This window comes from Trachinotus anak, unplaced genomic scaffold (assembly GCF_046630095.1).
Source record: "Trachinotus anak isolate AG129_WGS33_773 ecotype Australia unplaced genomic scaffold, CSIRO_AGI_Tana_v1 ptg000008l, whole genome shotgun sequence".
In the NCBI taxonomy this organism is placed as follows: domain Eukaryota; kingdom Metazoa; phylum Chordata; class Actinopteri; order Carangiformes; family Carangidae; genus Trachinotus; species Trachinotus anak.
In genome coordinates, this window is record NW_027273859.1 from 2,726,835 (window position 1) to 2,743,684 (window position 16,850).

At 41.1% G+C, this 16,850-nt stretch overlaps 1 protein-coding gene across 3 annotated transcripts in view; it reads right to left on the reverse strand.

The window, feature by feature from the left end:
- Positions 1–6,734: 6,734 nt before the first annotated feature.
- The window catches only part of abca2 (ATP-binding cassette, sub-family A (ABC1), member 2), a 96,342-nt gene continuing 86,226 nt past the window's right edge, over positions 6,735–16,850 (reverse strand). For 2 of the 3 annotated variants that reach the window (XM_071481854.1, XM_071481852.1), the window contains 10 exons: positions 16,153–16,273; positions 15,723–15,901; positions 15,363–15,504; positions 14,303–14,437; positions 11,644–11,747; positions 11,462–11,554; positions 10,560–10,662; positions 9,995–10,132; positions 9,703–9,912; positions 6,735–8,302 (listed from right to left, as the gene is read on the reverse strand). In XM_071481854.1, the coding sequence (XP_071337955.1) occupies positions 8,267–8,302; positions 9,703–9,912; positions 9,995–10,132; positions 10,560–10,662; positions 11,462–11,554; positions 11,644–11,747; positions 14,303–14,437; positions 15,363–15,504; positions 15,723–15,901; positions 16,153–16,273 (1,261 nt within the window). In that variant the 3' untranslated portion in view covers positions 6,735–8,266. The remainder of the gene's footprint in view (positions 8,303–9,702; positions 9,913–9,994; positions 10,133–10,559; positions 10,663–11,461; positions 11,555–11,643; positions 11,748–14,302; positions 14,438–15,362; positions 15,505–15,722; positions 15,902–16,152; positions 16,274–16,850) is intronic. The other variant, XM_071481853.1, reaches the window with a different exon arrangement.

The following is a 16,850-nucleotide window of genomic DNA, read 5'->3' on the forward strand; positions in this document are numbered from 1 at the left end:
GCAAATGATTCATCTCCACATTGATGAGCACAGGATGTGGACAACTTTGAGAGAGATTGGGAGGGCAGTAGAACTCAAAACTGTTAGTAGCACTTTTGCTGAACACTGTCAGTAGGTGGTGGAGGAGGTGATGAAGAGCACTGGTTTTCAACCTTATTGAATAATCAAGTTGATGTTCAAGTTGATGACAGAACAGGTCACTTAGTTTGGTTTCTTAGCCTGCTGGTTTTGCAGTTGTAAAAAGAACTTTACCCTTATTGTAGCAATGCACAGGGACAATCAACAAGAGAGCGCTCCAAACTATAAACAGCTGTTTCTGCTCATCGCTCCCTGCTCTGATTCATAAATGTTCATAAATTTAATCAATAATGCTTTGTTTGTGATGACAGTTTAGTTTTGCTTAGTTTTTAGTTGGATCCTAGGTGTAATGCCCTCCAGGCACTGTGGATTTTTTGATACATTCCTTGACTTTTCTACCCCTAATCCACCAAAGCAACACCTTCTCTGTGTGCCAGGACCTCTTGATTTTAACTCAACACTGTCTTTCAGCTCTGTAGGTCTCCCTCTTGATGCAAAAAAGACTCTGAGTGTTTGTTGATGTGAGAGGTGTGTTTTGTTTCCAAATGTCCCTGAAATTTCCCTGGTTTGCATGCACTTCTGAAACATGGGCATGTAAATTCAGGCTGGTGTTTCTGGAGCTTGTTGGCAGCTTGGAGCTGCTGTTGGAACCTGCACCAGTGCCTTGCATTTCTCAGTTGATGGTGCTGCTGTTTCACTTTCAGATGATCCAATTTGCGACACCTCCTCTTGGCCAGAGTCTTGGGTTGGAGTAGTTTTTCTGAGAAGCCATTGCCCTATTGTCGTTCCATGTGATGGCTAAAAACTGACGATAGTTGCTTGGTTAAACATGATTATATAAAGTATTATAATTATTATTGTTATTATTATTTTGTGTCCAATCATAAACTCTTGTGCAGGCACACTTTGACTCTCAAAACCACATTCAATTAAAGGCAAATTCTGTCAGTGGTACAGGTGATGTATTGTAAAAACCACATTTTATTTTAAATATGTTATTTTATTTCTTGTCAACAACCATCTGGTGACCCCCGGATATCATCTCATGACCCCCTTGGTGGTCTGGACCCCAGGTTGATAACCACTTATGTAGAGATATGAAAACCTTCCCTGTTGTTCCTCAAAATACCAAACAGTATCAGACGTAGATGTTGCTATTTAGCTTAAAGCTAATTTACAGCCAACTGTCAAATCAGGGTTTTGTTTGCATTGAATACATAGAGGTTGTGTCCTCATGGTCGCTTCATATGTATTTTATCTGGGAAAGAGGGAGTTGTAGATATCTGAGGAGCAAATACACTCTACACTTACAAAGTGGTGGTTATCTTATTACTTGAATCCAGTATTGACTTTTTTTTTTTTTAAGCCAACAAAATAAATGAATAAGGCATTCAGCATTTCCCCATCAGGGCTGTTTTCCCAGCATTGAGAGGACTTTGTGCATTGGAAGGACTTGGACTCATGTAGACCCAATCAACAGAATTTGTCATTTAAGGGTCACAGGTTGCATTCCAGTTATTCACGTGACGGACACATAGAAACAGACAACCAATCACACTCACATTCACACGTATGGGCAATAAAGAGTCATCAGTCAGCCTAACCTTCATGTCTGTGGACCGTGGGAGGAAACCAGAACAACCAGAGGAAATGTGTGCAGGCACGAGAAGAACATGAAACTAATCAGCCAGCTTGAACCCAGAACCTTCTTGCTGTGTGGTGACAGTGCTTACCACTGCACCACCGTGTTGCCTTCCATAATGTAATGACTGATGTTGATATAACTATTGATCTACGTTATGGCTGCACCAGTTCTTGATCACTGTTTGGAGGGCAATGAAGTAATTTGCTAAAGATACATTTGAACAATGATCACAAATTTGTCAACTCTGTACACCTAAAATTTACATATATCAATTGACTGGTGTCACTTATATCCAGCGATGACATTTTTAATCCTGCAATGTTGAAAAGTTAAGTATAATGCAGTATACTGCATAAACAGTACATATATGCATATAAAATAAAAATGTCAATATAAATAGTTCCATGTGCAAATGTTCATTAACCAGTTCAGTTCCAGTTCAGCTTGCATTTGACTTCATTTTGCTGTTTTTGATAGATGGCAGGAACATAAAAAAAACTGCATTTTAAAAAATATTAAACTGGAATTAAATGATGGATCAACTCTAGCATAGTCATCACCTTCATCACCTTGAAATGTCCCAATTTGACAAAAAGGGTTTTCAACAGGAAACAGCTGAACTGGCAACAGAATATTTGCCTGGTTTTACCAAATCTACCTCCACCTCGTAATAAATCCAACAGGACACTTAAGTGAATTTGTGTTTTCAGTGTCATTATGGATGGATGGGTGGGTAGATACATAGGTAGATGTGCACCTGGACAGTAAACTGGACTGGCATCTATGCACCACCTAAGTGTCCTTCCCCCGAACGTTGACTGACTTACGTGTGGGCCTAGACCTGCAAAAGTCAATGCCCATCTCCTTGGTCTTGGAGGTGTTCAGAAGCAGGCAGTTCTTGACACTCTCTTCACTGAAGGCCATTGTCAGATCCCTGTACTCTCTTTCCTGCCCATTCTGATCCCTGTTTAGTTTGCATTACTGATCACTGCTGGACATTTTAGGTAGAGTTAATTTGTTTTAAGCTTCAGTTTACAACCTCTATTTAGTTTTGTTGAACAAAGAGCAATTTTACGGTGTACAAGGGAAACAGTTCTCTCCCTTTGGTTTAAGCCTTGGAGGTAATATGTCTGTAGGTGAAGATCTGAAATGTTGTTAGAATTAATGTTTTCGTGGCGAAATTGTTCTGTGGAAGGAAAATTGTTTTAGTTGTTAGGAGCAGGATGTTATGTGACATCCAGCTTCTTTCAGGACATAAACAGGCCTCTTCTTTAATACTTTGAGAGCTCTTACCTGGATAAATTCCATGCAGGACTTCAATATCCACCTTGCCTCTCACTCCAGCCATTACTGATTGTGGGACACACACACACACACACAAAATAAGCCCAAAACCTTGTCAGTACAGGGAGCGAGATTTTGCATTTGCACAGCCAATAACACTGTGTCAGCCACTGCCAGTTACAAGCTAACAAACAACATAAACAAATAAAATATGCTAACTACATTAATTGTTCCGATCCAGTTTTGGTACATCACAGCCTCTTCATCTGAGTCTGGGGCTGACTGAAGCTCAAACATGTGGCCGAATCTCTCTGATGTTTCCTCCTCTAACCAACTTGATACTGCTCCTTCACCAGTCACTGAAGCCTTGTCAGTACAGAGAGGGAGAGTTTGCATTACCACAGCCACTAACACTCTGTCAGCCACTGCCAGTTACAAGCTAACAACCAACATAAGAAAATAGCTTAACATTCTGATACGTCTTGTAGTCGCCCATTTCGGTGCACAACAAACTCCTCACTCCTCAATGAACTCCTGAGTCTGGATCTGACTGAGGCTCAAACGTGTGGCTGAGTCTCTCTGATGTTTCCTCCTCTAATCATTTTGATATGCACTGCCATTTCACCTGTCCGCTTAGCGCAGGCAGCGGTGGTGGGTGTGGCACAAGACCTGACCCAGAATTTCTCAATGAGGAAGTAAGGAAGCCATAATAAACAAAATATTAATCATAGCAGACTAGATTTACATCTATTTAAAACATGTCTGGAGAGGAACTTTAAGACTTTCAATGAACTCCTGCATGTTATCGTCCAGACTTTTCTCAAAGGAGTTTTAAATCGAAAGCAACTGGACTTGGTTATTTGTCTAGGAAGACGTTTCACCTCTCATCCAAGAGGCTTCATCAGTTCTTTCTCGCACCTGACCAGGCTGGGACTGGTCCAACTATCTGGTGTGGAGACCCAGGTATTTTTAACCTCTGGGAGGGGCTTTCACAAGGCTGATGATGTCATTGGTTCCCTTTGTGCTCCATGTGCCAACGACAGTCGTTAGAGTGACTGTCTTGGTGGAGAGTTGGTTTCGACTTCATTAGAGCCCTATTGTGTTATAACGACAGTCGTTGGAGTCACATGCCACTTGTGAACAGTTGATTTTCTTGGAGGTTAAATTGTTGAATCTCCTGGGAAGGGATGAAAGGGCAGCATTGTAAATTGGAGATAGGTGGTGTCTGAGGCCTCCTCCCCTGTTGAGGGATGGTTTCTCTACTTTCACATAGATTGCTTCTTTCACTCCTCTTTCGAACCACCTGTCCTCTCTGTCCAGGATGTGAACCTTGCTGTCCTCAAAGGAGTGGGGTTTCTCCTTAAGATGTAAGTGGACAGCAGAGTCCAAGCCTGAGGAGTTAGCTCTCCTGTGTTGGGCCATGCGTTTATGCACTGGTTGTTTTGTTTCTCCAATGTAGAGGTCTTTGTATTCCTCATTGCACTGGACTGCATACACCAGGTTGCTTTTACGGGTGTGTGGTGTTCTGTCCTTGGGGTGTACCAGTCTCTGTCTGAGTGTGTTGCTGGGTTTGAAATACACAGGGATACGGTGTTTGTTGAAGATCCTCCTGAGTTTTTCTGATATCCCAGACACATATGGGATGACTATGTTGTTTCTCTTGTTTGGTTTTTCTTTCTCAACCATTTTGCTACTTTTCTTTCTGGAAGCAGAAGCAGTTTTCACAAAGGTCCAGTTAGGGTAACCACAAGTTGTGAGGGCGCCTCTCGGGTGCTTGTGTTCTACCCTTTGGGCCTTTGAGCTGGTGGGTACGTTATCAGCTCTGTGTTGCAGGGTTCTGATAACACCAAGCTTGTGTTCCAGAGGGTGGTGTGAGTCGAAAAGTAGATATTGGTCTGTATGTGTGGGTTTTCTGTATACCCCAATGTGCAGGCTCCTGTCCTTTTTCATATGGACGTCACAATCTAAGAAGGGCAGACTATTGTCCTTGACATCCTCTCTGGTGAACTTGATGTTTTTGTCCACTGAGTTAATGTGTTCGGTAAAAGCTTGCACCTCTTGGGTTTTGATTTTAACCCATGTGTCGTCCACATATCTGAACCAGTGGCTCAGTGTAATTCCTGTGTAATTCCTGAGCCCTGTTCTCTACCTCCTCCATGTATAGATTTGCCACAATGGGGGATACTGGTGAACCCATGGCACAGCCATGTTTCTGTCTGTAAAATTTGCCGTCAAACTGGAAATATGTAGTGTTTAGGCATAAATCCAGAAGCTGGCAAATGTGTCCGGGTTTGAGATTTGTTCGGTTTTGCAGGGAGTTGTCCTGTGTGAGTCGTTCTCTTACTGTGGCCGAAGCCTCCACGGTTGGAATGCAGGTGAAAAGAGAAGTCACATCATAGGAAACCATGGTTTCATCTGGCTCCATTTTTAAGTTCCGGACTTTACTCACAAAGTCTATGGAGTTTTGGATGTAGTGTGGGGTGTTGCCCACCAAAGGTGCCAGGATATTGGCTATGTATTTGGCTATGTTGTATGTCACCGAGTTTATGCTGCTGACAATAGGCCTGAGTGGGGCCCCTTCTTTATGGATTTTGGGGAGTCCATATAGGCAGGGGATGGAGTCCTGGGGATAAAGCCGGTAATATTGTGTTTTGTCAATGACTCCTTCTTTTTGCAGTTGTTGTAGACATTCTATCACCTTCTTTTTATAATCCAGACTTTTGGGTATTCCATGTTAATGTATATTATTTTTTTGTGCGTGTGCCTCGAAATCAGCTTTGCTTCAATTTGTAGGGTGTGACATTTACTCTTTTTTAGCTTTGGGTGCTCCATACTTCCATGTCCACCACCAGTTGTTCCTCCTCCTCCACTCCACATTATAGTTTTCAGATCTGCTGCAATTGAATAGAAATTTCTGGTTAACATCTGTTCTGATATTTGCCTCTCTTCTTATCTCAGAAAAAGGTGTCCTGAAAGTTGTTTCATATCTGAGTGTATAGCATTTATTTCACTGATGCAGGGTGTCTATGGCCCTGTGTTTATCTTGTTTTTCCATGATGTCATTGTTGTGTCTTTCTAATTGAGCTGTCTGTTTTTAACTGTGTTTGGTTTGACTCTTTTTGTTACTTCAATCCTCCATCTTTGTTTATTATTTCAGAAAGTGTGCAACTGACTTAAGGGAATATAGAAGGCCATCATGGAGCACTCTCTGCACCAAACTGGACCCAGCAGCTTTTTTTTTTTGTACACATCTCTTGCATTGAAATTCCTTCAAGAATGGATTTCTTTGTGGCCAGAATGAACAAGAGAGGCAATTACAGTAGACATATACCTCCTTCAATGTACATATGAACATGCATTGTTTTAAGACAGACTTATATTATTATTATAGAAATATTTATCTATCCTTTACACTGAGATTTGAGGTGAGCACAGAAAAACACAGAGAAGGGGGAACCCATCAGCAGAAAACAGCCTTTTCAGTCTCTTGACTGGAAACACAAATCTTTCTGCATGGTGAAGCTCAAATATCCAAGAGAAATAACAATAGGTGAAATAAATATGAGTGGAGGGTCAGTGTAACTTATATTACTTACTGCAAATCAAAAGCACAACCATCCAACGCAAAGCAGTCATACATGAGCTTTAACGCGTAAGTCAAATGTTTTGTCCAAACGTGAATTTGATGATGTGTTATGTCCCAAAAAAATAATCGGTTTTGACCTGGTCTTGTTATCATTTTAATGAAAACAAGTTCCAAACTTTGATTTTGTTATAATCACAGAAAGATCCAAATTAAACTTTGAGTCATCCCTTTGAGATTTAAGTTTCCAAAAATTAGTGCTGTTCTCTTAAACATGTTAAAGTTTTCAACTTAGACTGTATGTTATAATAGAATTCATTGAAACATGTCAGAAACCACCTTCCTTCAGCTTTACATTCTCAGAGAACAAAGAAATGACAAGTTAGTTTTTCTTGTTTCATGATAACCCCTTCAGTGAAGAAAAAAGCCCATCAAGTGGCTATGAAAGAAGTAGTGAAATAGTAATTGTATTGACAGGACAGGTTACAACTCAAAGTATCACAAAACTCATGAGAGAGACTTGTCAAAACCACATGCCAACATAAAGTCAGAGAAACATTAATGCTTTTGTAAGTGTGGATATTTTGCACATTTTGAGTCAGAAAAAAAAGTATATAAGATCATCTGCAAATCATAAAACCCTGTTAAAACAACAGATTATTCTGATCTGAGAGCAGTCTTTAGTATCACAGTGATGGTGTTGCAGTCATCGTCAGGGAACACGAGCTGAGTTCACTTGAGTTTCAGACTGTTAGAATGCTGATTACCTTACATGTAGATGGAGTTACTATTATTATACACTGTGCCCAGTTTATAGAGGATCTTCTTGGCTGAGTTAATGATATGTTAAAAGCACAAAAGAGAGCCTTCATTAGAAAGACATCAAATTGTACAGTGTCAAAATAATTAGTTAGAAGGGATGCACCATTCGGACCACAACCATGTACATTCCCTCTGTGTCTCTGACATGAAGTCCAAAAAAAGGCAAACAACTCACACACATGTCCACACCTGTCACTTCCCAAGGTGTTTTTCACTAAATCCTCTATTATTGCAAAATAAATCACACCTGTTAAGTCCGTAGCTGCTTCAATATCCAAAATAAATCATTCTTCTTGCCACAGAAAAATATACTGTATTACATTACCACTGGGAATCAGGTCCATCACAGTATGCTCTCAAGGCAGGTATAGTTTGGTCTATGAACTGTAAATGAGGCCCTTTGGCAGGGGGTGTGTACAATTATCTCAGAGTAACCTGTGGTGTCAGACATTGGCTTTTAACATATCACCAATTATATGTTCAGTCATTAGCAAAGGCAGCTAACCTACTGTATCCATCAGCCATCTAGTGTGATACATTCTCAAAAAAATGAATATGAAAACATTCCAGGATAAAGTTTCAATTCAAATGCAAAACACAGCTGCTGCTGCTGCGTCTCTACCTGCAGGTCATGTGATCTGACCAAAACCACCTCATTCCTCCTGGGATGAAGAATTTGAGGCTGAAATACTGAACTACTGGTCCCATGTCCCATGGTGCAGAGAGTTGTGGTTCTTCCTTAGGGTTAAATACGCAGCTCTGTTCTCCGACCAGGCCTCAGAGCTCAGACAGATGGGTTTGGATTTTCCCTCTCTGTGGCGCTCCTCGTCTCTCTGCAAAGGAAGTGGCTCATTTCAACAGAGAGTGTCTGTGTTGAAGGAGAGCTGCACCTGCCAAACACACACACACACACACACACACACACACACACACACACACACACACACACACACACACACACACACACACACACAATGGTTAGTAAATCTGTTTGTCTTCTTTAGTACTTGTCAGTCTGTGAAAACATGAGTATGTAATGGCCTCAGCAGCTCTGTCGTTTTCCCAAGAAAATAACCACAATGATGTCAAAGTGTCATCAGGGTTATCTTAGTTTGTGCTTGAAGACTTGACAAGATGTGTTAAAAGTGGGAGGAGGTGTGGTGTTTGAAATACATGGCGATAACCAGGTTTGTCTATTTTAACTTTTTTTCTGAAATGATGTATTTACTGCCTCTTCAATGTTTACAGTTTGCAGTATTTCAGTTATTTCAACTGTTTCAACTTTCAGGAGTGAGTAGAGTAAAATCTCTTGTTTTATTCTGAAAATCTAATCTTATCTATCAAGTGCAATGTCCTTAGTCTTTAAGAAGTTTAAGGGAAAATCTTATGCTATTCTTTTTACAAAAAATAGTCAAATAAAATTAGCTCAGATTTGAAATTCATTATTAGCATGTAAAACTGAAATCAGTTCAATGTGTTAGTTTCTCAATGATGGTGCAGCGTGGCTGGAGGTAGTTCAGCAATTGTAACTTCAGAGAGAGTTGGAACTACTTATTTGGCTGCTTTATGATTCACACTTGACACCTGCATTCTACTACTGTGACATTATGCCTATTGGGAATTTGATAATTTGAGAATTTGTGCAGACATTTGAACTGGTTAAACTTGATCTTTACAGGTATTTACAACTGCTATTTAATTTTTTTTTTTTTTTTGAAAGAAACCAGAGGTCCCATTTCAGAGAGGCCACCAACAATCACCCAGCTTATATGTGCATTTATTATGGAGCAGGTAACAAGGAAGTGAGGAAGGTGGCCACAAGCCTATTACAGTCAGAGCATTTCTACCAACCCACTGACCTACCTACCCACCAACCCGCTGATTTAGGTTTTAACAACTCCTAAGAAATCCAATTGTATTGACAGTTTCTCTCTCTATATATTGGATATTAAAAAGTGATATCTACCTCCTCAAGATAATAACTGCTACAAATACAAAAACTTACACCAAACCCACCCTGACGGTAACCCTTTTTATAGACTATGTCAACGATCACCCCTAACTTAACCCTTTGACTAGGGGGAAGACAGTGAACTGTACTGGATGAATTGTGACTGTTACTCTTAGCATATCTGATAGTGTCCACTGGTCTATTTGACTGCGAGGCTGCTGCACCTAGATGCTTGTGTACCTGTATATGTGTACTTCTTCTGTTGTTAATGTTTAATCCAACATTTAGAAATGTTCTAATAAATAAAAACATTTAAAAAACCAGGTGTGATCCACTCACCCTTTCCTCTTCAAAGCTGATCAATCCTTCATCATCGTCGCTCTCCAGCTCCTCTGGCGCCTCACTGATCAGAGCATTGAGCTCTGTGTTGGTTGGCCGAGACTTCAGCAGGTTGAGGATGTGCTGCAGGGGGGACTGTGCACCACCCGGGGGCAACACCTCCTGCTGCTCTAAGTTGTCACTCTGCTTCTTGGCAAAGTTGACAAACACCTGAGCAGAAAAAGAAGGTTACTTATTATTTCCACTCCATCTTTCCTTGTTGAAGGCCTATGTGTAGTGAGCACTGACTCACATTATCCAGAGTGGTCTGACTGACAGAGTAGTCCTCAATGCCCAACACCTCAACCACCTGCTCCATCTTACTGAAAACTTGAGCCAGAGAGATCCATGCTGACTTCAGCTGGTACTGGACCTTGGTGTGGTGACGCTCCTGCAAATATATCAACAGGTGGATTAATGTGTGAAACAACTCAGAAAGAGGGAGAGTCTTCAAGGCATTTACCAAATCTCACACTGCTAACTGCAATGTGTAAAAGAAGTGCTCCTAGAAATATGAAATTAATAAAAACTTATCAAACAGGATCCAACCAAAATCTTGTTTAACAAGATGTTTTGAAGCTCAGCGTGAGCTGCTCTGCAGTCACCATCTTGGCAGGGCCTGACTCCACCTAACTCCCAGCTAATTCAAAAAATGAGCAAAGAGGTGGGGTGAACGCTTGGTCGAACAGCGAGTATATTCCAGACCTTAGAGAAACTGCAGGTTTTATCAGTTCAGTGTTGCTTCATTTTTCAGTGTTGCTCTGTTTTATACCTGTTAAACAAAAATTTGACCCATGACTACGGCTGCAGTGATCTACCTTCAGCACGGCCTCAGGGAAGTTTCTGTTAAAGAATCGAACCACCTCCTTCACATTGGAGCTGGCCTTGGTCCTCACTGTGATCATGTAACCATCCCCAAACCTGGAACATGATCAAAAAAACATGATGTCCAAGTTTGTTTTTGTCTTTCTTTTCTTACACTTAATTTGGGTTTTCAGATGTGGCAACGACATACAACAATAGCATAAGAATAATATGACATAGAGCAAATAGTTGTCATGGGGTTCTCAGACATTCATTCTCATTTTCATCTGCACACGGAGGGAATGTGCAATACAGAACTATTGCACATTCCCCCAGTCATTTGTACACACATTTATAGTATATAATTTCTATAATATTTTTTTCAACTTTATTGTAAATATTGTATTTTATTGTTGAATGTTTCCATTCATATTTAAGTGATCTGACCTGCAGTACTGGCTTGCTTTATCTTCATATATCTTTATTTTTTCCATTCTGTTTTGCACCAGATTCTGATTCTGAGATTCCTAGTTGGGAGTTAATATAAAATGAACCTTAACCACACAATTTAATTCTAAGAGGATTCCAGTACCCGTGGTGCTTGGACCCACAAACTACTTGCTCAACATTTCATTCCATGTAAATGCTGCACTTTTGATAAATTTCTGCTCTGAAAAGATTTTTCAGTTCAACATAAAATTTGAATGATTTCTAAACATTTTGATAAAAGTTAATCGCGCTTGCTTATAGTGTTACATTCAGTATATTCTTTGTCATTTCAAATCACAGTAAAGTTATAAATAAATGCAGTTGCCAGAACGTGATTGTCGGCTGCTGATATCAAACTCTGTTTAAAAGGATGCAGTTGAGATTATTCTACAAATGACGAAAGGATGTGGATCTTTGTCTTCCTGACCTGTTCTTGAGGTGTTGGATGCTGCCCAGGCATTTAAACCTGCCATTCACCATAATGCCCAGTCTGGTGCACAAAGCCTCACACTCCTCCATGCTGCACAGGAGAGCATGAAATAATATATAAGTACACTGGTGAAAAACAAGTGAAAATAAGCCACAGCAGTAAAAAACGCCTCATCTCACCTGTGTGATGTCAGCACTACTGAGCGTCCAGTCTTGATTATGTCCAGGATTAAATTCCAGAGGAATCTGCGGGCCTTTGGGTCCATCCCAGTGGTGGGCTCATCCTGAAAAACCCCACAGAATACAGTCTGGAAACTTATCGGTGGCTAGAAATGAGCAGTTCTTGTTGCACTTCTACTACGTACACAAGAAAATGTGAATCAAATCCAAAAATGTACATTAAGGTTCATTCTATTCAATGACAATTTGAGTCTTATTTTTGTATTTGTCCTTTGTTACTGTCATTACTCACTGCACAGGAAATCTGTTGGTGTATCAACTGCAACGGATGTTTACAACAGATGGTTTGGGCAATAGTTTTATTTTTGTGTTCATTTTTATCAGTGGTGAGTTTCTCCAGCCCTGCCCCCAACATGGGGCAGGCCGATAAAAATAGGATTGGGGAGATTGTAAATTCATTTTGGGATGAATTTGGGAGAGTTGAAAAAAAGAGTTGAAAAAAAAAAACACTTGCAGCTGTAAAGTCATGGTAACCTTACTGTTGTTTGCTGGTGAATTGGTGGCAAACGTTTGTACTTACAGCTAGCTGACTAGCTCCTCCAATTTAGATACGTCTGCTAGCTAAAATTAGTCATGTTCATCTCTTCAAAGTGTGTGTGTGAGTGTGACAGCGACAGAAACTGGTCCTCCTACTCTCAGTTCGCTGAGTTTCTCACTGTCTGTAAAGCAAGGCTCCCACGCCCACGTCCACTTTCTCAAGAAGAGCAGTAAAAAAAACTAACTTTATAACTTTTTAACTAACAACACAGCGTCTCTCCCTCTCATGCTGTTACTGTGGTTACCGGGACACTCTGTGGCTCTATGACTCTGACACCTCATGATTCCAAATAACAGATTCTTAGTATGCCGTAGAAAAAAATGAATGTAACTGTACCTCAATGCTGAAATCTAGTAATAATGTTGCATTTTTGGTTTACATTATCTGAACAAATCTGGTGTGTGTGTGTGTGTGTGTGTGTGTGGATTATATTACAGGACAGTTCTGGAAGGATGGTGAAAATAGTAAAGAGCCCTGTCAGGGGGTTTGTTTCCAACCTGTTTAGTCGTCTAATTGCTAATGTTTTTTGACCTGCCAGACTTCTTTTATCCTGGATCTTTAACTTGAGTACAATGTTATGTTCTTGGGTTTATCCAGGGTTGTTTCATAGCTGAATTTTTTTTTGCAGGCCTAATTGATTTCATGCACCATTTCTACTTCTAAGTCCATCCCTGACATCCAATGCCTCACTTGATGTTGATTATGTGGAGGAGGGGGCCACAGAGCCATAGAAGAACTGAAATTACCGCCTTGCAGTTGTTCGCCTCCACCACTCACACTAGTTTCAGATCACATCCCTGTTTATCCAGGGTCAAATCAAATATTAACAATTTGTGTGAAATCTTGTGATAGTTGCTGTGTGAAGTCTTCAGTAATGGCTAAATAATGTTTTGTGAGGTCACCGTGACCTTGACCTTTGACGACCAAAATCTAATCAGCTCATCCTGGAGTCCTAGAGAATGAATGTGGCAAATTTGAAGAAGTTCCATTGAGGCGTTACTGAGAATGGGACGGACTTACATACATTTTCAGGACAACCTGAAAACAATATGCCTGCAGCTTTGGCTGTCGCTGGCACGAGGCATAACAACAGTGTTTTAGTTAAGCATGGTGCATCTGAACCTCTGGTGGGCTGTGATTTCCAGACTTCATCTTGAGTTGGCTGAGTAGATGATCTCTTGAGTTAGTTACTAATTACTACACAGTTACTAGTTCCTATTAACTGTGCTGGGACTTCACTTGGGCTGACATGACACAGACCAGAGGGTGGTGAAGTTAATTAAAGGCAGGTTAAAACAACCAAATATTTTCGAAGAATTACTATTATTATCATAGAATATTATAAGGAAAAGATAAATTTCCTCAGTGGATGTCTGGCCCATGGGACCAAAATGACCATGACTGCCCTGATTCCATCTCATATGCCTTTTCATAATCCTGACTGAATAACTGTCACTCACCGTTTACAAGCTTTGCAAGTAAATTATCAGTAGATAATCAGCAGCAGGTTCACAATTCACATCCAGCCACAGACTTCACATCTCGTCAACTTCTGACCCCCTAGTCTTCAGTCAAGTCTCTGTGCTCGTCTAGCTTGCTTCAGTCAAAAAAGTTAAAAACCGAGGGTGACAAAGCTTTTGCTGTTTGTCCCTCAGGACTTTAGGTCACTCAGCACTGTGGATCTTTTTCTGCTAAGATGACTAAAATAATAACAAGCAATAATGATGCACTTAAATTAGGGCTGCACATGAACATGCAGAAGGCAATGTGCAAGTGGAAGTTGTACAAACAGAGGTAGAGTGCATATGTGTAGCTACCACTTGTAGAAGTGAGAGTGAAAGTAGAGGGCTGATATCTCCAAGTAGGTGCCAAAAGCACAGAGGACTGTGATGACTGTCCTGTGGTGAGAGTCATCATAGTCCTCTGCTGTTCAACCTCTAATGGGATCATGTTTAGAAAATCTATTTCTCTTTTTACATTTAGATTCCATGCCATGTGCCAGTGCCATCCACTTGTACTTGTACTTGTGCAGCGTATAAAACATCCATTCAAAATTCTTACCAGGAAGATGAGTGAGGGGTATCCAATCAGAGCAATGGCAGTGGAAAGCTTGCGTTTGTTTCCCCCACTGTAAGTGCCAGCAGGCTTGTCTGCATACTTGGATAACTCCAACTTTTCTAATGCCCACTGCACCACCTAGGGGGGAATGAAGGGTAATGTCAGTCCATGATGGAGATTCATCTGTTTAGGGTGTGAGGGTGACAGAGGTATAGAAGTTGTGAGAAGATTTCATACCAGTACATTTGAATTGAAATTAGTCAGTTAGTGAGGCCAGGAAAAGTGAAGTGTTGCAAGCTCTGGAAAACCCCAAGCCCCCGTCTGCAGCCAGGAAACAGAGAACCTATTGCAGGAGTCTTATCAGCCTCTCACTGCCTTGAGAAGTCACTCTTGAGCTGAGAAAATCAGCATTCTTAACTATCACTCAGCTGTCTGGGCTGCAAGAAGTTAAAAGGAAATGCTTCCCCAAACCTACAACCTCATAACTCAGCCTGATTAAGCCCCTCTTCCTCTCCACTGGCATTGAATGCTTTGGGCCCTTCATGATCAAAGTTGGTTGTCATCATAAGAAGAGGTGGGGAATCTTCTTTGAATGCCAGCACACCTGCTCTCTCATCTCTGTCTCTCTCTCACCTGCTACACACATAACCTACATACTGAGCTGTTCCTGAAAGGAGCTGCTCTACTCCTGTAACAATATTCTGTCTCAAACTTCTCAAACCTACTGCAGATCTTGCACAGAGATGATGAATCAGTGTAATCTGCTCGTTAGCTTTGCTTACCGGTGCCTCTTAATGCTTAGGATGAAAAGACTTTGGAAGTAATTTTCTAATGTGCAAGTTTAGTTTCCACAAACATCTGTGCATATATATGTAATTTGTGCAATATCATAACTGCTCTCAGAATGGTGGAGCTTGACAAGCACACTTTGGCTGAAGCTAGTCACACATCGAAGATCCCACAAATGTCCAAAGGATGCTGCTCTCCTCTCTGCTTGACCAGCCTCAGCCTTTGTCAACGGGACACGGTCACGTGGACTTGCATGTGTGTGACTGAGACCTACCCTTTCCTGGTCCTTCCAGGGAATGCCACGAAGGCGAGTGTAAAGCTCCAGATGTTCCCTGGCTGTCAGGTCATCAAACAGGGCGTCAAACTGTGGACAGTAGCCGATACTTTGCTGCACATGTAAAAGGTCCTTCAGGATACTGCACAAACAGATGCAGCAACACACACGCACAGGAAGGAAGATCATCGATTTCTGAGCTCCTTGGTACCAACTACTCTACTGCACATTCAACAACTGTATACTTGATCTTAAAAACTGGCGGACAACTACAAGCAACGTCACTACTCCCTTGAGTCACTACACATAAGGCAGTAAGGCAGCAATACCAATAAGGAGGACATGAACAGTGGTACTGACCTGTTTCCATTAATGAAGGCCTCTCCCCCAGTGGTGCACTCATCTCCTGTCAGCATTTTGAAGGTGGTGGTCTTCCCAGCTCCATTCACTCCCAGCAGTCCGAAACACTCACCAGGCCGGACGCCCAGACACAACCGGTCCACTGCCAGGATACGACCCATCTTCCTGGATTTATACACCTGGAAGAGATACCATTCAACCACATTCAGCTCATTTACTGTGTATTTCAAATGTATAATGACTATTTTAATTGGTAGGTTAATCTTCTGTACTGGCATAATGGGAAACATAATGTAAACTGTTGATGCTTGAGTAAAACATGCAGTTGTTTACAAATCCGTATTGGTCATTTGCAGGAGTAAAATTTCTGTGAAAACGAAACTGTAGCCTCTAGGGCTTTTCTTAAGGTTCACAAGTTGGCTGTTTAAACCTTTGTCAGGTTCTCAATCTTCAGCATGTCGTTATCGGCGTCTCCTCGCAGCACTCTTCGCCTCTCACAGGCCACATCTACATCATCATCGTCTATTGGCTGACAGCTGACTGGCACCCTCCTGGACACACACGGACACAGAAACAATTTTGATGTTGGTGTTATTTTTTACCCTCAGCAAGTCCACTGTACCTCTATCTTAGTTAGTGACTTTATACATTTCCCAATTTCCCAAAATGACACAAGAGGTATGAGCATAGCTGGTTGGATGTCACACTGGAGAATGTGTTTGAGGTGGCAAAAAGGTAAAACTATTATCTCTGTATTTATTACAAAACATATTTGGATTTGTGGGTGGGCCTACATCTGAAGTTGTTGGAAATTGGCTGGACTGCCTTTTCTGGTGTAAAGATAAGCAATTGATGCTGTAAAGCTAAGCTAACAAAGAAGGTAATAAGATCTAGAATAGCATTTTCAACAAACTTGAGTTTTCAGGTATTTATGGTGTCATGGTATTTGTCCGTACATTGTACAGTCAAGCACCATGATACAGAATAAACAACAAGGTAGCAAGACGGTTTCTCATAGCTCACCAGCTGCAGACAGTGATACTCAGAACTGTCCTGCTACGATTGCAAACATCACACCGACAGCACATCTTGGCAAACCAGAAAGCAAACCAAATATCCGCAGGCAGA